The sequence below is a fragment of the Podarcis liolepis genome (assembly GCF_965112155.1).
Source record: "Podarcis liolepis genome assembly, chromosome: 11".
NCBI classification, from domain to species: Eukaryota; Metazoa; Chordata; class Lepidosauria; order Squamata; family Lacertidae; genus Podarcis; species Podarcis liolepis.
The window spans coordinates 23,367,386-23,383,910 of record NC_139565.1 but is presented as its reverse complement, the minus strand read 5'-3'; the positions used below and the strand labels follow the sequence as shown (position 1 = coordinate 23,383,910).

At 41.3% G+C, this 16,525-nt stretch overlaps 1 protein-coding gene across 2 annotated transcripts in view; it reads left to right on the top strand.

The window, feature by feature from the left end:
• The window catches only part of CAMK4 (calcium/calmodulin dependent protein kinase IV), an 84,321-nt gene extending 68,360 nt beyond the window's left edge, over positions 1–15,961 (top strand). For both annotated transcript variants that reach the window (XM_083464602.1, XM_083464601.1), the window contains 6 exons: positions 1,647–1,737; positions 2,020–2,094; positions 5,058–5,133; positions 8,084–8,210; positions 9,162–9,314; positions 10,271–15,961. In XM_083464602.1, the coding sequence (XP_083320728.1) occupies positions 1,647–1,737; positions 2,020–2,094; positions 5,058–5,133; positions 8,084–8,210; positions 9,162–9,314; positions 10,271–10,501 (753 nt within the window). In that variant the 3' untranslated portion in view covers positions 10,502–15,961. The remainder of the gene's footprint in view (positions 1–1,646; positions 1,738–2,019; positions 2,095–5,057; positions 5,134–8,083; positions 8,211–9,161; positions 9,315–10,270) is intronic.
• The last annotated feature ends 564 nt before the right edge of the window (positions 15,962–16,525 follow it).

The window sequence follows — 16,525 nt, the reverse complement described above, 5'->3', positions numbered from 1 at the left end:
CCCAGTTTGTTGGGTTCCGACAAAATGATGAGCTGCAGTTAATTAAAAAATGGAAACCAAAGCTTCTGAAGCCTTTCTTGCACCCATGGCAGAGAAGGGTGAAGCACATGGCCCCAAGACTCAGTACATCTCATTCCCATAGTGCTAAATCATGATTTATCATGAGATCTGAACAGGGACGCGGACTTATAAAAAATATTGGGGGGCCGGGAAAGCTCATGAATAATAAATAAGCTCATGAATATGCAAATAAAGTGGCGCCGCCTCCTCGTGAGCGAATAGGGGAGAGCGTGCTGCGCCTATTAATCAGCTCCGAAGGAAATTGGGTGGAGTTTTTGCTCGGGAGGGAGGGCAGGAGGCATGCAGCCCGACCCTGTGCATTTTGGGCTGGGGGAGGGGCGGCAATGGTGCTCTGCCGGAGGGGCACCGGAGATTATTGGGGGGGCAGAGCCCCCCCAAACGAATTTTTGAGGGGGCTCGGGCCCCCTCAAGCCCCATGGAGTCGGCGCCTATGGATCTGAATGCAGGAATAGGCTAGATATTTCTTCACTTTATTTTGATCGAACCATCTTGCTCCAGTGAGTAACCTGACCACTGAATTCTGCACCAGCTAAAGTTTCTGAACCGTCCTCAGAGGCAGCCCAACATATAATATGTTGCAGTAATCTAACCTAGAGCTTACCAGAGCATAGTTAGCAGAAGTTAGACCATCCTTGTTCTGATAGGCGTGCAGCTGGGTCATCAGCCAAAGTTCATGGAAGGCAATCCACTTGAGCCTGAAGCAACAGCAATAGACACAGGAGTACCCACAATCTATGTACCCGTTCTTTCAGAGGGAGTGTAACTCCATCAAGAGCAGGCCATCTCCCATCCATCCTGTATAGGGAACCACCTCCTAACACTGCTTCAGTCTTATCTGGATTGAGCTTCAGTTCGTTGGCTCTCATCTAGTCCATTACCAAGGCTAGAAATGTACACTAGTGGCCAAAATTGTGGAAACCTTTTGGAAAAAGTGTATTTCTGAAGTTTGATGGCTCATAACACCACTTTTGGGGGGAGTAATGCCATAAAATTATATATCAATGGAAAGATAATGTAATGAAGAATGTAAAGCAACAAGGTTTGTTCAGTTATCTGTATTCTATCAAAAGTTATAGCCAAATAACCAGAAAAAGGAAGCACAACGTGCTTAGGTTGATATGCAGTAACTTTCCTTCACTTGAATGTAGCCAATGAGCATATGAGTGTTTAGAGAGCCAATCAGGTGTTATGAGCCATCAAACCTCGGAAATACACTTTCCCCAAAAAGTTTCCACAATTGTGGCCACTACTGTAGCTACATCTTGTGCAGACACAGAAAACTATGGCTACCATTTACCATTGTAATTTCCAAAAGAACTTTTTTTAAAAAACAACAACAACACCTGATACATTTATGCTGTATAAAAAGTGATTATTTTCCGTTTCCTCTTGAGGTTACAATTTGCATTCAAATGTCTTGAGATAGAATTTTCTTTTTCAAATAATTGGTTCGTTTGCTGTTGGAATTGTAGTACTCTAAATGCACAGTGTTATGGAGGGTGGGGGAGAAATACTCATCACAAATGCAAGTTTAAAATTGTGCGTTTCCACTTATTCCTTCCAAGTATCTACATGCCAATGGAATTGTTCACCGTGATTTGAAACCAGAAAATCTACTGTATGCAACGCCAGCTCCAGATGCGTCTTTAAAAATAGGTAAATGCTGTTCTTCTGTACCAGTTTTGGTTTGAGTGTTGGTGTTCTAGTGCAACAACTTTACATTCCATGAATTTAGGATTGGATGTATTCACCCACCAGAAAGTTTCACTCCTGTACCTTACATGAGGAGTAATTTGATTAGTGTTTGATTGTTAGTTGATTAGTATAACATTTCCAAATGATGAAATATTATGTTCATTTCATTCCACGGTATCGCGCAAGAAATATAAAATAATGATAATAACAAATAATGAATCCTTTCTGGTTTATATGTAACAGCTGATTTTGGACTTTCCAAGATTGTTGCAGATCAAGTGACCATGAAAACAGTCTGTGGGACTCCAGGGTACTGTGGTATGTTCCTTTATTGCTTACAGTATGTTAGATATCTATTTATTTGTATTCAGTTGCCTTAAATGCTTAGGGTGGTAGTCACCTAAGTTTTATTCAGATTAGACCCACTGAAATAACTTGTAGCTTCACTTTAAAAAGGCACAGTTGACAGGGGGCTCTGTAAAGGGTTTTGGATATTTCCCTCCATTTGGGGCGTCATTTATGACTGATACACATTATGACTGATAAACAAGAATATTACTGTTCTTTACTGCATTTTCTTTATCACGACTTCTGTCAACATAAAGCACAAAATGAATATTACTAACATGGAATGAACAGTGTTAAAGGCACATTTAAGAGTGTTAAATGCACAAATGGTAAAGTGTAGAAGGTGGTGTTAAGTACAAAGGACAAGGCATTTTAGGAAAATTAATGGTATTTCTGTTTGAGGTAACGTTAGGTGAGCATTCCTAAAGTCCCAACTGAAGGCCACTGGAAGCTGTGGCCTTACTGACAGGCAGGGTGAGGCAGCCAAGTCAGGCAGCTGGCTCTGAGTGTCATGAAATGACAGCAAATGACTAGTTAATTCATTTCTTATTGCTGTGTTATTTTTCTGCAAAGGAGATTAAGAGGTGCCTGTGGTATACATGCCAACTCTATGAGGCTGAGGACAGCTCAGTCCCCACAAAGTATATGGGGCTGGGGCTGAGCTCCCCCCCCCCCCAGTTTTGAGGGGCTGGGCCCTGCTGGGCCTCCCCTCCACATGACAAGACACCCCCCCCCCCGATGTTGAGCAGAATTCAGCATCTCTGCCCTGTGGTATTTTCTGCCTCAAGATGCCAAAATATCTTGGCTGGCTTTTAAGTAGTATGCACCTTGACTGAAGGGGGTGCCCTTTGCTGCTCTGCCTCAGGCAGCAAAATGTCTTGAGCCCTGAGTGGAGGCCCTTTAGCAGTGGCAGTGGCAGTGTTCTGTAGGTGGTGGCCCCAAAACAGAATGTTCTGGAAGGCTATCAGAAGAGCTTTGAATCCACAGGATCCAAAGTCTCTTTGTTCCTTTGACACCCAAGAAAATCTGAAAGATGTACACCAGCCCTGGAGCTAGTTATTTCCCCTGCCATCTGTATCAGTGAGAAGAGGAATTTAAAAAGTCAAATTGGGGCAGATGTCTGCAGAAAATTCATCCACACTTTCTGCCCTGGCCACTGCCAGCTTAGGAAGTGGTAGTTTTTTCACCATGGAGTCATCCTCCTCCCTTCCCAATCTTAAGATTGCCCTGTAAATATTTAAAACATTAGCTTAGATTATGTTGCATTTTGATAGGAAGAAATAAATCTGTTTGTTTCAACACACCACCAGCCTTGGGCTTTTAATAATAGATGTAAATAAAGGGTAAGGGATTCAGAAATTATAAACGCAGCAAAACAATGTCCAGACAAAAGCAGGATTCCAAATGGGAAAATTTGAAACAACCACATGCAATGAGAAATGGTGGTGTTACTTGTCCATGAATAATTAACTTCCGAGAATAGTCATGCATTGCCTGAGGGTAGCAAGGCAAGTCAACCACAAAATGGAAATAATAGATTATCACTTTTTGAGCACATTATGTGTAACGAGCCAAGGTCTGACATCTCAGATAATGCACTGATTAAGACATGCAAGGAATACAAACTCACTTTTCAAAATCTGAAAGGAAATTAAAAGTATGAATAATTAACAGTGGGATCCTATGCATCCCTACTCAAAACTAAGTCCCATTGAGCTTCCTGGCACTTACCGTATTTTTCGCTCTATAACACGCACTCGACCATAACACGCACGTAGTTTTTAGAGGAAGAAAATCCGTAGGCATGCCACCCATAGGCATTCCCTCCATAACACACACAGACATTTCCCCTTACTTTTTAGGAGGAAAAAAGTGAGTGTTATGGTGCAAAAAATACGGTACTTACCAGCAAGAGTGTGTAGGACTGCATCCTGAATGAGGGGAAAAGAAAAAGGGGTTGCTTCTAGTTTTTTTAAAAAAGCAGTCTTATCCCTTGACTAAAATAGATTGAACCTATTTTGGGGGACATTCCATTAGAGTCTGGAACCAAATGTTTTTCGCTCTTTCCCTTTTGCCAAACATGGAACTAGACAATTGAACAGGACATTGTAATTACAAAGAGTTATAGTTCTCAGCCACCCTTACCAAACAACAGTACCTAGAATTCTTTGAGGGAAAGGATGTGCTTTGAATGTGCTTTAAATATAAAGTATATACAGTACACAGCTGTAGAGTCAGATTTCATGGTCCAGATTTCTTTTTTCTTCTTCTTTTTTTTATTAAGGGTTGTAACAAAAGGTCTCACAATATAAGCAATTGAAGTGCAGGAGACAATTGCTTGAGAAGGGGCTGTGCTTTCTTCCGTGCTTCTAGAGAGGCTTCACTTCATATGATAATAATATTACCTAAGAATAATAGTTTAATAATATTCATTCTGAATAGCTTCACTATATCTCTTTCCTGAAACACATTCTCCTAGCACATATGAATGCACAATTAATGCGCTTATTTCAGTTACAGATAGGTAGCCGTGTTGGTCTGCCATAGTCAAAATAAAAAAATTCCTTCCAGTAGCACCTTAAAGACCAACTAAGTTAGTTCTTGGTATGAGCTTTCGTGTGCATGCACACTTCTTCAGATACCTGTATGCACACGAAAGCTCATACCAAGAACTAACTTAGTTGGTCTTTAAGGTGCTACTAGAAGCGCTTATTTCAGTAAAGAAATTGGTCTACCTTTGCTGAGCTTAAGCTGCTTTATTTATTTTCTTTCTTTTTCTCTCTCTCACATAGGAATTCTAGGTTTCTAGAATTTTGCTTTTTCTTACCACTGCCTCTGCATTGGGCCATCCCTGCTGGCCACTGCTCTGTTTCACTGTTATTTCTTTCTACATTAAAATTTTGTTTTATTGACAAGATTTTTATAATCTGCAGCACCGGAAATACTGCGAGGCTGTGCCTATGGCCCAGAAGTGGACATGTGGTCCTTGGGAATAATCACTTACATCCTGTGAGTTTGGCTAAAAATTACCCTATATATATATATAAGCAAATGCGATTCATTTATTAGTTTGCTTGCTTTCTCTTCAGATTGTATAAATCTTTCGCCTTACTGAAGCAGTTTGTTTTCTAGCCACCAGATTTTGTATTTGGAAATGTGTTTGGAAGATGGTTCAAACCGTACATTAAAAAATTTGTACTGCCCCTCATTTGTTGAAAATTGAAGTCTTTTGGCACGCTTCTCCTTCTAATTACTCTTTTTTTTCATGGATAGCTGTTATGTTTAACTGGAATAGCCACTGATCTTTAACTGGAAACAGCGGCTTCCCTCACACTGATCATGAGTCAATTGGGATTTAATTTTTGGCTGCAGTTTATGCACTTTACATAGGAGGAAGCCTTATTAAACACAGTAAAAACTTACTTCCAAATTAACATGGGTACGATTGCAATACACACCACTCTTGTCCACTCTTATGATACTCTGCTCTGGTATCAACATTGTCCTTTAGCCAATACAGGCAGCCATGAAGGTGTAGTATCAAAGATTGTCACTCCCTTGGGTTGGAAGTAGGGTGAGAATGTCATCCAATTTGCCTCATGTTTGTGGGAGAAGTTGAGAAGTAAGTTCCCAGTGCTCTCCCAGGAGAATAGGGAACCTATTGAAAGGAATGCCTCCTCAGAAAGACCTAGGAGTTTAGGTCACCAGAGTGAGAGGGGGGCTGTTCTTCAAGATAGCTTAAATAATTTTTTGGAAACCCCTTTTTGCATTGGGTCTTTAATTGTAGTGGAGATGATATTTGTATTGTGGCTGCTTTTGTTAAATCTGAGTAATAATAATAATAATTTTATTGTTTATACCCCGCCCATCTGGCTGGGTTCCCCCAGCCACTCTGGGTGGCTTTCCAGCAAATTATAAAAAATAATAAAATGTCAGGCATTAATAACTTCCCTGAACAGGGCTGCCTTCAAATGTTTTCTAAAAGTTGTGCAATTCTTTATCTCCCTGACATCTGGTGATGGGAGGGTGTTTCACAGGGAGGGCGCCACTGCCGAGAAGACCCTCTGCCTTGTTAACTATGATAGAACCAGGACTTTTTTTCCAGCCAGAATTTGATGGAACTCAGTCTCAATGCCATTGCCATTCCAAGAGAATGAGGGAGGTGTTCCTGGTGAGTTCCGGCACCTCTTTTTCTAGAAAAATAGCACCGGATAGAGCCATTTTTTATCTACAGAGAAGGCAACCCCCATTGCAGCAATGGTGCTCCTTCTTTTAGTGTTCGTGGCTGCAATTTTGTAAACCTAGATTAGAACAGCAATGAGGAAACTGTCGCCCTCCAGATCTATCCAACTATTTATCTATCTGTTAAGACTGTTTATATCCTACTCTTCAACTGAACTATTTAGACCCAAGTGTTGCTACATCCTTTTCTTCTCATATAAACCAATAGATGGCAGCCTTGATACCTACCAGGTTTTCTGCTGTGTCAGCCTCAGAATAGAATATTTCTAATGCTACTTTGCTTCCACCTACAGCCCAGTATGAGATATGCTTAGGTTTCAAATTGCCTAGATACTTTTTAATCCTCCCAAATGTTGTGAAGAAAAATAGATTTAAAATCCTTCATACCTGTTGCAAAATCCTAGGTGCTCTGTTAATCTCTTATGGCCTGATCTTGTGAGCCATTGGCTGAATAGAGTAGCGCATAAGAACATATGTGGAAAGCTGCTGTAGCAGGAAGAAGCTTGTCTAGGATTTATTCCTCTATTCTTTTAGGTAAAGGTAAAGGGACCCCTGACCATTAGGTCCAGTCGTGGCCGACTCTGGGGTTGCAGCGCTCATCTCGCTTTATTGGCCGAGGGAGCCGGCGTACAGCTTCCGGGTCATGTGGCCAGCATGACTAAGCCGCTTCTGGCGAACCAGAGCAGCGCACAGAAATGCCGTTTACCTTCCCGCCAGAGTGGTACCTATTGATCTACTTGCACTTTGACGTGCTTTCGAACTGCTAGGTTGGCAGGAGCAGGGACTGAGCAACGGGAGCTCACCCCGTCACGGGGGTTCGAACCGCCGACCTTCTGATTGGCAAGTCCTAGGCTCTGTGGTTTAACCCACAGGCATGGGGAAATTTTATGGGGAGATGAACATGTGACTACTGCCCCTACAGTCTGAGAAGGGCCATTCTATCTGATGTTCCTTACAGTACACACTTGCATTTGACTCTTGGTACCGAAGACTTTTAAACATGATATGAATTCCACGTCCAATATTATTTATTTCTAAAAACTAATACACCCCTTGACTGTAAAAACAAACAAACCCTCAGAGCAGTTTACAAAGCATAGAACAGTAAAATCAAGAGAAATTTACAAGCCTACTTTAAAACATACAAAAGTTAAAATGCTAAAACAGTTTAAAATTACCTCAACTTCCTAAGCATCTGGGTGGGCTTGTCTAAGCAGGGATGTTTTCAGCAGGTGCCAGCAAGAGTACAGCGAAGCTGCCTGCGTGATCTCAATAGGCGAGGAGTTCCAAAGTGTAGATGCTGCCATACTAAACGACTGAGTTCTTACGAACGCTGAACAAATATTATGTGGCATGATGTGTAGCAGTACCAATTTCGCTGATTGAAGCGGTCAAGTGGGCACATGCAGGGCAAGGTAGATTACTACAGAGGTTACACATTCCTCCGTATTTTGCAGACATAACATGCACTTTGTGTCAAGGAAGTGAAAGCTGATCTACGTGGTTGAGCTATCTCACTGATAATGATGTAACAAGTGCATGCACACTTCTTCGTATCTGAAGAAGTGTGCATGCACACGAAAGCTCATACCAAGAACTAACTTAGTTGGTCTTTAAGGTGCTACTGGAAGGATTTTTTTTTATTTTGACTATGGCAGACCAACACGGCTACCTATCTGTAAATGATGTAACAAGTTTGTTTCTTGCTTGTCTCTAGACTCTGTGGTTTTGAGCCATTCTACGATGAAAGAGGAGACCAGTACATGTTCAAAAGGATCCTGAACTGTGAATATGATTTCGTTTCCCCCTGGTGGGATGATGTGTCTCTAAATGCCAAGGATTTGGTATGTTCGGCTAATTCTGCCATTTACCATCAGCATAATTTTATCAGGATAATCAGCATTGTACTATGCATGTGGAATCTACTTTATGTATATTCATTATAGGTTATATCCCCACAGTGTCTGTGCATGAGAAGAATAGACTTCCACCAATGCAATGGCACTTCTACTTCCTATCCTTACCTCTGCAGCCCCCACGTACCGTCAAAATCTGTGGAGGGTTGGTGGACCCTATGGAACAGATTCGGAGGTGGGATTCATGGGGCTGCAGGAGACAGAAGAGCAAGGAGAAGTCTCGTTGCATCAGCAGAAATCTGCTTGTGTGACATTGGATTTCAGCCAGTAAAATTATAGCCTGAAAGTTTTGAATCTTGATATTGTTCAGATGCACTTTTAGCATGTTACTGGCCCAGTTCATATGCTGATTCAGCTGGCAACAGTCTTTGGATGCTAGAGGCACAAGCTGACTCCTTCCCATCTCCTTTTTTGAGGGGGAGGGATAATGTGCATTGAGAATTTCTATCCATGCGTTCACTGGATGTTTCTACCCAGTGGTTAGAGTGTTGGACTAGGACCTGGAAGACCAGAGTTCAATTCCCACTCAGCTACCTTGGGTGACTTTGGGCCAGTCACTGCCTCTTAGCCTAACCTACCTTATAGGGTTGCTGTGGGATTTGAAAGAGGAGCAGAAGAATATATACACCACCTTGAGCTCCTTGGAGAAATAGAAGTGGGATATAAATGCAATAATTAATCATAAATAATATGTGTGGAGCACTCACACCAGGTTTACTCTAACGTTGCTTCTAAGCAGTTGTTTGATGCTAGAAGTGGATATTGATTGGGTAGCAAGTTGCTAGCATATGAAATTGTGCATATATCCTTAGGTTGGAGCCTACAAGGTTTCCGAGGAATGCGTTTTCCCCCTTACTTTTAAATCATCTTATTATGCAGGTTAAGAAGTTAATTGTGCTTGACCCCAAGAAACGTCTCACCACATTTCAAGCCTTACAACACCCTTGGGTCACAGGCAAGGCAGCCAATTTCGCTCATATGGACACAGCCCAAAAGAAACTCCAAGAATTCAATGCTCGACGTAAACTTAAGGTACATTTCAGGGGGGTGGGATGTTATTGTTTACTTTTGGATGGATTCAAGTAACTCGCTTTGTTAACGGAAGACAGCACAAGGGCTCCACTACATAGCACCATACTTGCACGCTGTTTTCACTGATGTGTGTATTTTTATGCATGTGTCACCAAAGTGCATGGATTTTTGTGCACATCACCTGCCTGGAGAACTTCAGAGAAGTGTGGCTATCTTTTGGTTTGTGTATTACTTTGGAGAGTGAGAAGTAGGTTTGCTCTTTAAATGTACAGTGGTACCTCGAGTTACAGACACTACAGGTTACAGACACTTCAGGTTACAGACTCCACTAACCCAGAAATAGTACCTTGGGTTAAGAACTTTGCTTCAGGATGAGAACAGAAATCGTGCAGTGGTGGGGCAGCGGCAGCAGGAGACCCCCATTAGCTAAAGTGGTGCTTCAGGTTAAGAACAGTTTCAGGTAAGAACGGACCTCCAGAACAAATTAAGTTCTTAACCTGAGGTACCACTATAAAGTGAACTGAATTTCTCCCCCATCCCTCATAGTGACACACTTAGAAAAAAGTAAGGAGGGGCTGCTATAAAGAATACCTAAAAAGGTGGAAATGTGTGGATAAAACATGTTTATTCCCTTAAAACCTACTCTATATGTGCACAGCTGCATATCACCCAGTCTTAGCAGAAACAGCTGGTGTCTCGGTAACTTTGGCTTTTAGCAAAGTATTCTCTTTCGTTAGACCACACTGATTTGTTCAGTTTGGAGACACATTCTGTCTGAACCCCTGCAAGTCTAAATAGAGTTAATTCATACATTATGTAGGAGAGAATCTACTAGGAAGTGATTATAGCCTTGCCTGGGTTGGTACACAGTGGAGACAGATGGGATCGGTGCCACGAAACCACAGCATAGGTGCCAAGAAATCTAACCACTCTTGTTTGTTTTTATTGAAACCCAGGCTGCAGTGAAAGCTGTTGTTGCATCAACTCGTCTTGGGAGTGCAAGCTGCCACAGCACCCACGACAGCAATAAGCCCAGCCAAAGGCAGTCTCTGCGCCCAGAAAGAGAGGACAGCGTGGAGGGAAAAGAAGAAGTAGTAGTAGCAGAAGAAGAAGAAGAAGAAGAAGCAAATTTCACTGAATCTCATGAAGAGGACGCTCACGAAGAAGCAACTGAAGGAGAGTCTTAAATCTTGGGGTATCTTATTCCAGCCAAGTTCTGTCATTCCGTGCACCAGCCAAGATACCATTCAGAAACAAATTACAAGCATGGCTACTCTGAGTGGCTTTGCCTTGGGATGGAAAATGCTCTAGCTGGTGACCTGAACTTCAAAATGCATGTGACTGCTTCTGAAAAAAATAAATAGTTCACAGTCTTTTAATGGCATGCCATGGATAAAGTGATATTTACAGTAATACCAACGAATGAAGTGGAGAGCAGGGAACACTCCTTATTACCAACATGTATATCTCATGTAGAGTGTTGATAGATAACCTCTGAAGTGAATGATGATTATGGCTTATTATACAAGATTTTCTAGAGAGATCTTGACATTTCTTCAATCTGCTTCTTTTCAAACTCATAATCATCCAGTAGATCAATGGGCGTTAAGACCCGCCAAGTGTTTTTTAAATGGCATATGAAATATTTTGCATTCATCCGTGATAGTTTACAAATGGTTACAATTGAGAACTTAAATATTTATATGCAAAAAAACATTCCACTGATTCCTGTGAAAGATTTATTCGAATGGCTATGAAACTATGTTCCTTAAGAATGCCTTACCTCTATAAGTAACCATTTCTGTACAGTATTTTGATGATAACTAGAATATCTTCAGACTTCTGTCACATTACTATCTAGTATTACTTTTACAAAACAATGTTAAGGATAGCACTCAAACAGAGCAGGTATGTGTGCCATTGTTAAGGTACAATTGGAATTAGTCATGACTATGAAACTGTGCACCTGTTTATACAGAGGGGGATTCTGCAATTAATGTCCTGCAAGAAGAATATTCAACAGCATGATACTTTTGCTTTAGGATACCAGTCAAGGTACTTGCCATGGGCAGCAATAGAAATGCTTGCATGATTAGAGATACATGAGAATTGTGTAGCCAGTTGTTGTTCCTTTTTGTTTGATCTGTCAGCGTAGACTTGATCAGTATAAGTATGCCAGTAAAGAACAGGTTAAGGTTAGGATAGGACACTGTCACTGCAAAAAAGAAAGAAAATGTTCTATTCAGGCACTTGTGTATAATAGGTGTTACAATCTTTACTCTGCCAGGTGTAACCTATGCGAGTTGAAAAATAAGCAGAATGGATAGCATTTGTAATACATTTTGTATCACCCGAATTTCTTAACGTATAGATAAAAACGATCCAAAGAAATTAGCATGCAACAATTAACTTTTAGTGCAATCCTATACTCAGAAGTACGTATGCCCCACAGAGTTCAGTGGAGCTTACTCACAGGTAAGTGGGTGTAGTACTGTAGTCTCTGTTGCTTTTCAGGAACACAGCTAATACCCCAATACGTTAGTTATTTCTTGCATTCTTTTTTATTTGCCTTTGAAATAGTATTATCTTGCAGAGAAACAAGAATCAGTTTAACTACAGAAACCAAGAGGAGGCAAATGTTTTGTGTCTTCTGTTCTATTGTAGTTAGAAAAGTAATTAAATAATATTTCTACGAGACTTGGTAAATTGAAACAACTCTGATAACGACAGAACAGAATACTAAGTTAGTTTTTTTGCAGTGAAAGTGTCCTATATGACTTTTGAAAGCTGCCATGATATTTTAACTCATTTATAAATGGATAAATAAGTAGATCTTATATGAAAAATATTTGTTTTGCACATGGAATCATTGTGCCCAAGCACACGAACTGATTCCAAGATGTTGTTCTTGGAAAGTGTTTGCTTGTCTGGCAAAAGGAAGAATTCGAAGTGCTTAGCTAGAAAAGCGCAGCACAATCCAAAGCAGTTTGCAGGTGGGGCTAGTTCTTTTTCTTCTGTGAAGAGGAATGCTCTGGACTTGCATGGAGATTGCCCACTGCATGCAATATGAGTTGATATAGAAGAGGGCTGGCGACCCCTTTGCATGTGAAGTTCTGTGCACACATCAGAAGTGCCAGATCACAGCTTCTGGGTACAATCAGCTGCATATCTGCTTGAAATGAATCAAGGGCTGCTTTCTCAGCTGCACACTGTGACTTGCATTATGTGTTCTGGGTACTGAGCCTGAAGTTGGAAGCTGGTTATTGCTGCCAGGAAAACAGAATTGTTTTTAAATCCAGCCATTCGGGAAACACAGGGTACATGCAGTGATTTCCTAGCTTCTTATACAACTGCTTCAGAAATCCTTCCAGAAAACTAGTTTCCATCTCCATCTCTCTCTCTCTCCTCTGGTAGCATATCATCAGAAGTCTGGAAGCTACTCGTGCTGTGAACCACACAAAATATATTTTTAAAAATCAGCATCTTGGTAGCAGTGAGGTCTGGGGACAATCAAAACACCTGAAGGTTCAAAATTTGGTCCAGAACCTTCAGCTATACTTATTCTAGATACATTTGATTTGGTGTGTAAATCTGATCATGACAAGCACTTGATCAAGTATGTCAAAATGATCTGTGCTCTTGGGAAACCAAGATTCCACACTGCATTGGTGCTACCCGTTTTCTGTGGCAATGAAACTGTTAGAGCAGGGATAGTCCACATGGCACCTTTCCAATCTTGTTGGACCATGGACGCCCATCATCCCTGGCCTTGACCAATGGTCATGCTGGCTAAGCTGATGCAAGTTCACACCCTTGCTTGTTAAGGAGGATTTATTACTACTGCTTGTTATGTCATAGGAATAGTTCATGGTTGTGATCTGTAATCAAATGTCTGAAAGACACCCAGAATACAAAACCCATGGAAGGTTATGGGGTATGGCTAACAGATGACGGTGCAGTTCAGAAGCTGTTGCTGTTCACCAGATCTGATTGCTAAATCCTTGTTATGATTTCTGCTCAGGGTGTTAGAAATAATTCCTCTTCTGCAAGTCTCAGTGTTAAATGTGCACACAGATGCAGATAGCTCAGTTTGTTATCGAGCATGGGGCCGATGATGCCAAGGCTGCAGGTTTAATCCCTGTATGGGATAGCTGCATATTCTTGCATTGCAGGGAGTTGGAGTAGATGATCCTCAGGGTCCCTTCCAACTCTATGATTCTCTGATCTCTGCCATGCTGGACCATATGCTCTAATAATAAGCACCAGGGCAAATTAAGGGAGTGTGTTATATCTGATTCTGTATGGGTCATGGAAATTCCAGTTTATAAGAGTCTTTCAGCTCAGTCTTATGTATACTTACTCAAAAGTAAGCTCTGTGGAATGCAGCGGGACATTCTCCCGGATCAGTGTGCATAAGGTTGCAGCCTTAAAATGCAACTTTGATTCTGTGGTTGCCTAAGGAATAGCATTACCATTTCACATAATGGTATGAAAGCAGCTTACTGTGACAAGGGAAGAAAATGAGGTGTAGACTAACATTGAATGCATGCTATTGGTAAAGTTAATTAGACACTGGTATTTTTATTATTCTGATAGGTGAGATAAGATTAGGGTCTCGTATAGCAGGTACTATTATAAAATCATTTCACAGAATATGTTTCTCGTGAGTGCTAACTTATTTTGCCATGTCAACTGTTCCTGGTTGCAGAACAGCAACAAATCAGTCAAATGACTTACTGTAAGTTGATTTTAAGTCTCTGCTCAGCCAGACTACACCCATGGTTAATGCATAATGTCAAGGCTAATAATAGGGGGTGAAGCGGACCTGTAATTAAATGTTGCAGTGTGGCTTGCCCCTGCTCAAGTTTCCAGCCACTTCATTCTATTCCCCCTTCCCACCGGGTTTCCCATTTTTTTCCTAACAGCCAGAGAGCATCCCTTGCCTACTGAGCAAACTCAGCCCTCCATGGGCTTGGGGGGATTTTTTGCCCTAAATATTTTTGTACTCCTGCAGACCTTGAGGACATAGGGTTCCCTCAAGCAGAGCAACTGATCCTGCTGCTCCTACTGCTGCATTTTCATGTGAGTAGCTGTACATAATTTCCACTGCTCTTTCACTGTGTTGTCTCTTTTGCATTATCAGTAGAGAACCTAGCAGAAAGGATTTCAGGGGTCAGCATGCATCATGACCATTGAGAACGGCAGGTAAAGAGACAGCACAGACCTGGAAGCAGATTAGGAGTGCCTAAGGTTGACTCTTACAATGGGGATCAAGGAATATGGCAGAAACCCAACCATGACCATGTATCTGCAGCCCATTTGCCGCTTAATAATCTCAAGTGTGCAATATGGAATACATGTCTAGCATAAGAGAACTAGGTTGTTAATAACCAATTTGTAATGCAGCTAGAGCATTATTTGTATGTCTGAAAAGCATGGATATGGAAGGTCTCAATTGCACCATTAAACTTTCAAAAACAGTTTGCAATGCATTTCAGGATTCTCATTGCAAAAATTGAATGGCCTGCTGCACAGCTGCGATCCCTTGCACAACCATGAAGTAGTTTATGGATTCTTATCTAATATTGGCTCGTATTGGAGAAGCCTGGCACTGTTAGTGTAGTGGCTAAGTGAAGAGAGGTTGCCTCAAACTCCCTAGGTGGCCTTTGGCACCCTTGGCATCTCTGAACCTCAACTTTCCAGCACCATGTGCAATATAGGCTCATGATATAGGTCTACCTTACAGGACTGTTGTAAAAGTTACTGTGCTAATTATATATCAGTGTATAGAAAGCAGTCTATAAATGCTAATATTACTTCTGACTGAAGAAGGAAGAGGAATTCTCTCCTGCTCAGGATTTTGGTGGGCACAATATTGGGACGTGTACTTCTAGGCTCTTAAAAGGAGACACCGTCCAACGCAACCCTATGCATGTCTCCTCAGAAGTAAACACTGTTAATAGAACTGATACAAAGGTATATAGAAATTGCAGCCTTAAACCTATAAAATGAATGAGATTAAGCACACTTAACTGTGTTAGATTGTGGCCTAAGGCACTTAAGTATAAAAACCTTCCTTTCCTCCCATTAATGAAATATGTGCACTTTTTGTGGGACTGTCACCTAGGACCACTTTCAGGTAAAGCATTGAATGATTATGGTTAACCCAAGATATGTTGCACAAAAGTAGCACTAGCAAAGGACCCTTAGAGTTGGTTTGGGCAACACTTGTGTATGTGTGATTGCTATGTATGCATTCCCTGTACTGTATATTTTCCCCACCTTTGTTATATTTACTCCAAACATCTAGCACATTTTTTGTTGCGTAGTGTATCAAAAAAAACCAAAAAACCATTTGCAATGTTACTAAAGAACAAGAAATAGTTGTGTGTGGAAATGCCTGAAAACTATAACCAAGAATCTGATGGAACAAGCTTGCAAAACCTTTCTATCACATGATAAAGTCAGTACTGTTGAAGTCTCAGAATTAGGCATGTTTGCAGCTTTAATAAGTGCAACTCACCTAGCCTTTCATATGCCCATATGGAAACGAATTATCTGGAGAATGAAGAGAATGCACTTTGATGCTGAAAAGTTTAAGAAGTACTTTGCATGTACCATAAAAATAAACACATATGTCTAGAGAAGTCTGTTTGTCATTCTGTGATATCAGGGGGGGCAGGTACTTAGAACACCATATATTTGTGAAAATGGAAAATGCAGTGACAACCCAAGAGTCAGCCTCAATTTTGTGCCTTTCAGAGTTTCTGATTTGGATGGGTGATGCTCGAGTGACAGAGCACTGGATAGGATCTGGAAGAATTTCCAGCTGTCCGAGTGTGTCCAGGTTCTGTGCTTTATGTTACGTTTACATTAGATGAGCTGACAGGAAAGACATCTGTGCAGGACCCCAAGATCTGCCTAGTAACTCCTGAAATCCAACACCAGCTTTCAGGCTGGTGCCTTATGATAACGATGGCTCACAATAGGCACATGTGAACTTGTGGTTAGGAAGGAAAGCTCAAAAATATGCTCATAGACTTTTGCACTTCGTTGTCAAAATGAAAATATACCAAGTGCCGAAAGTCCACAGCCCCGACATGATGTTTCCTCCAGATCACCCACACCTGTCACAAAGATGGGTGTCAGGCATGGGGCAGGTAGAGAGATGCAGCTGCTAGTGCACAACTGGTAATCTTAAGGTGGCTCCT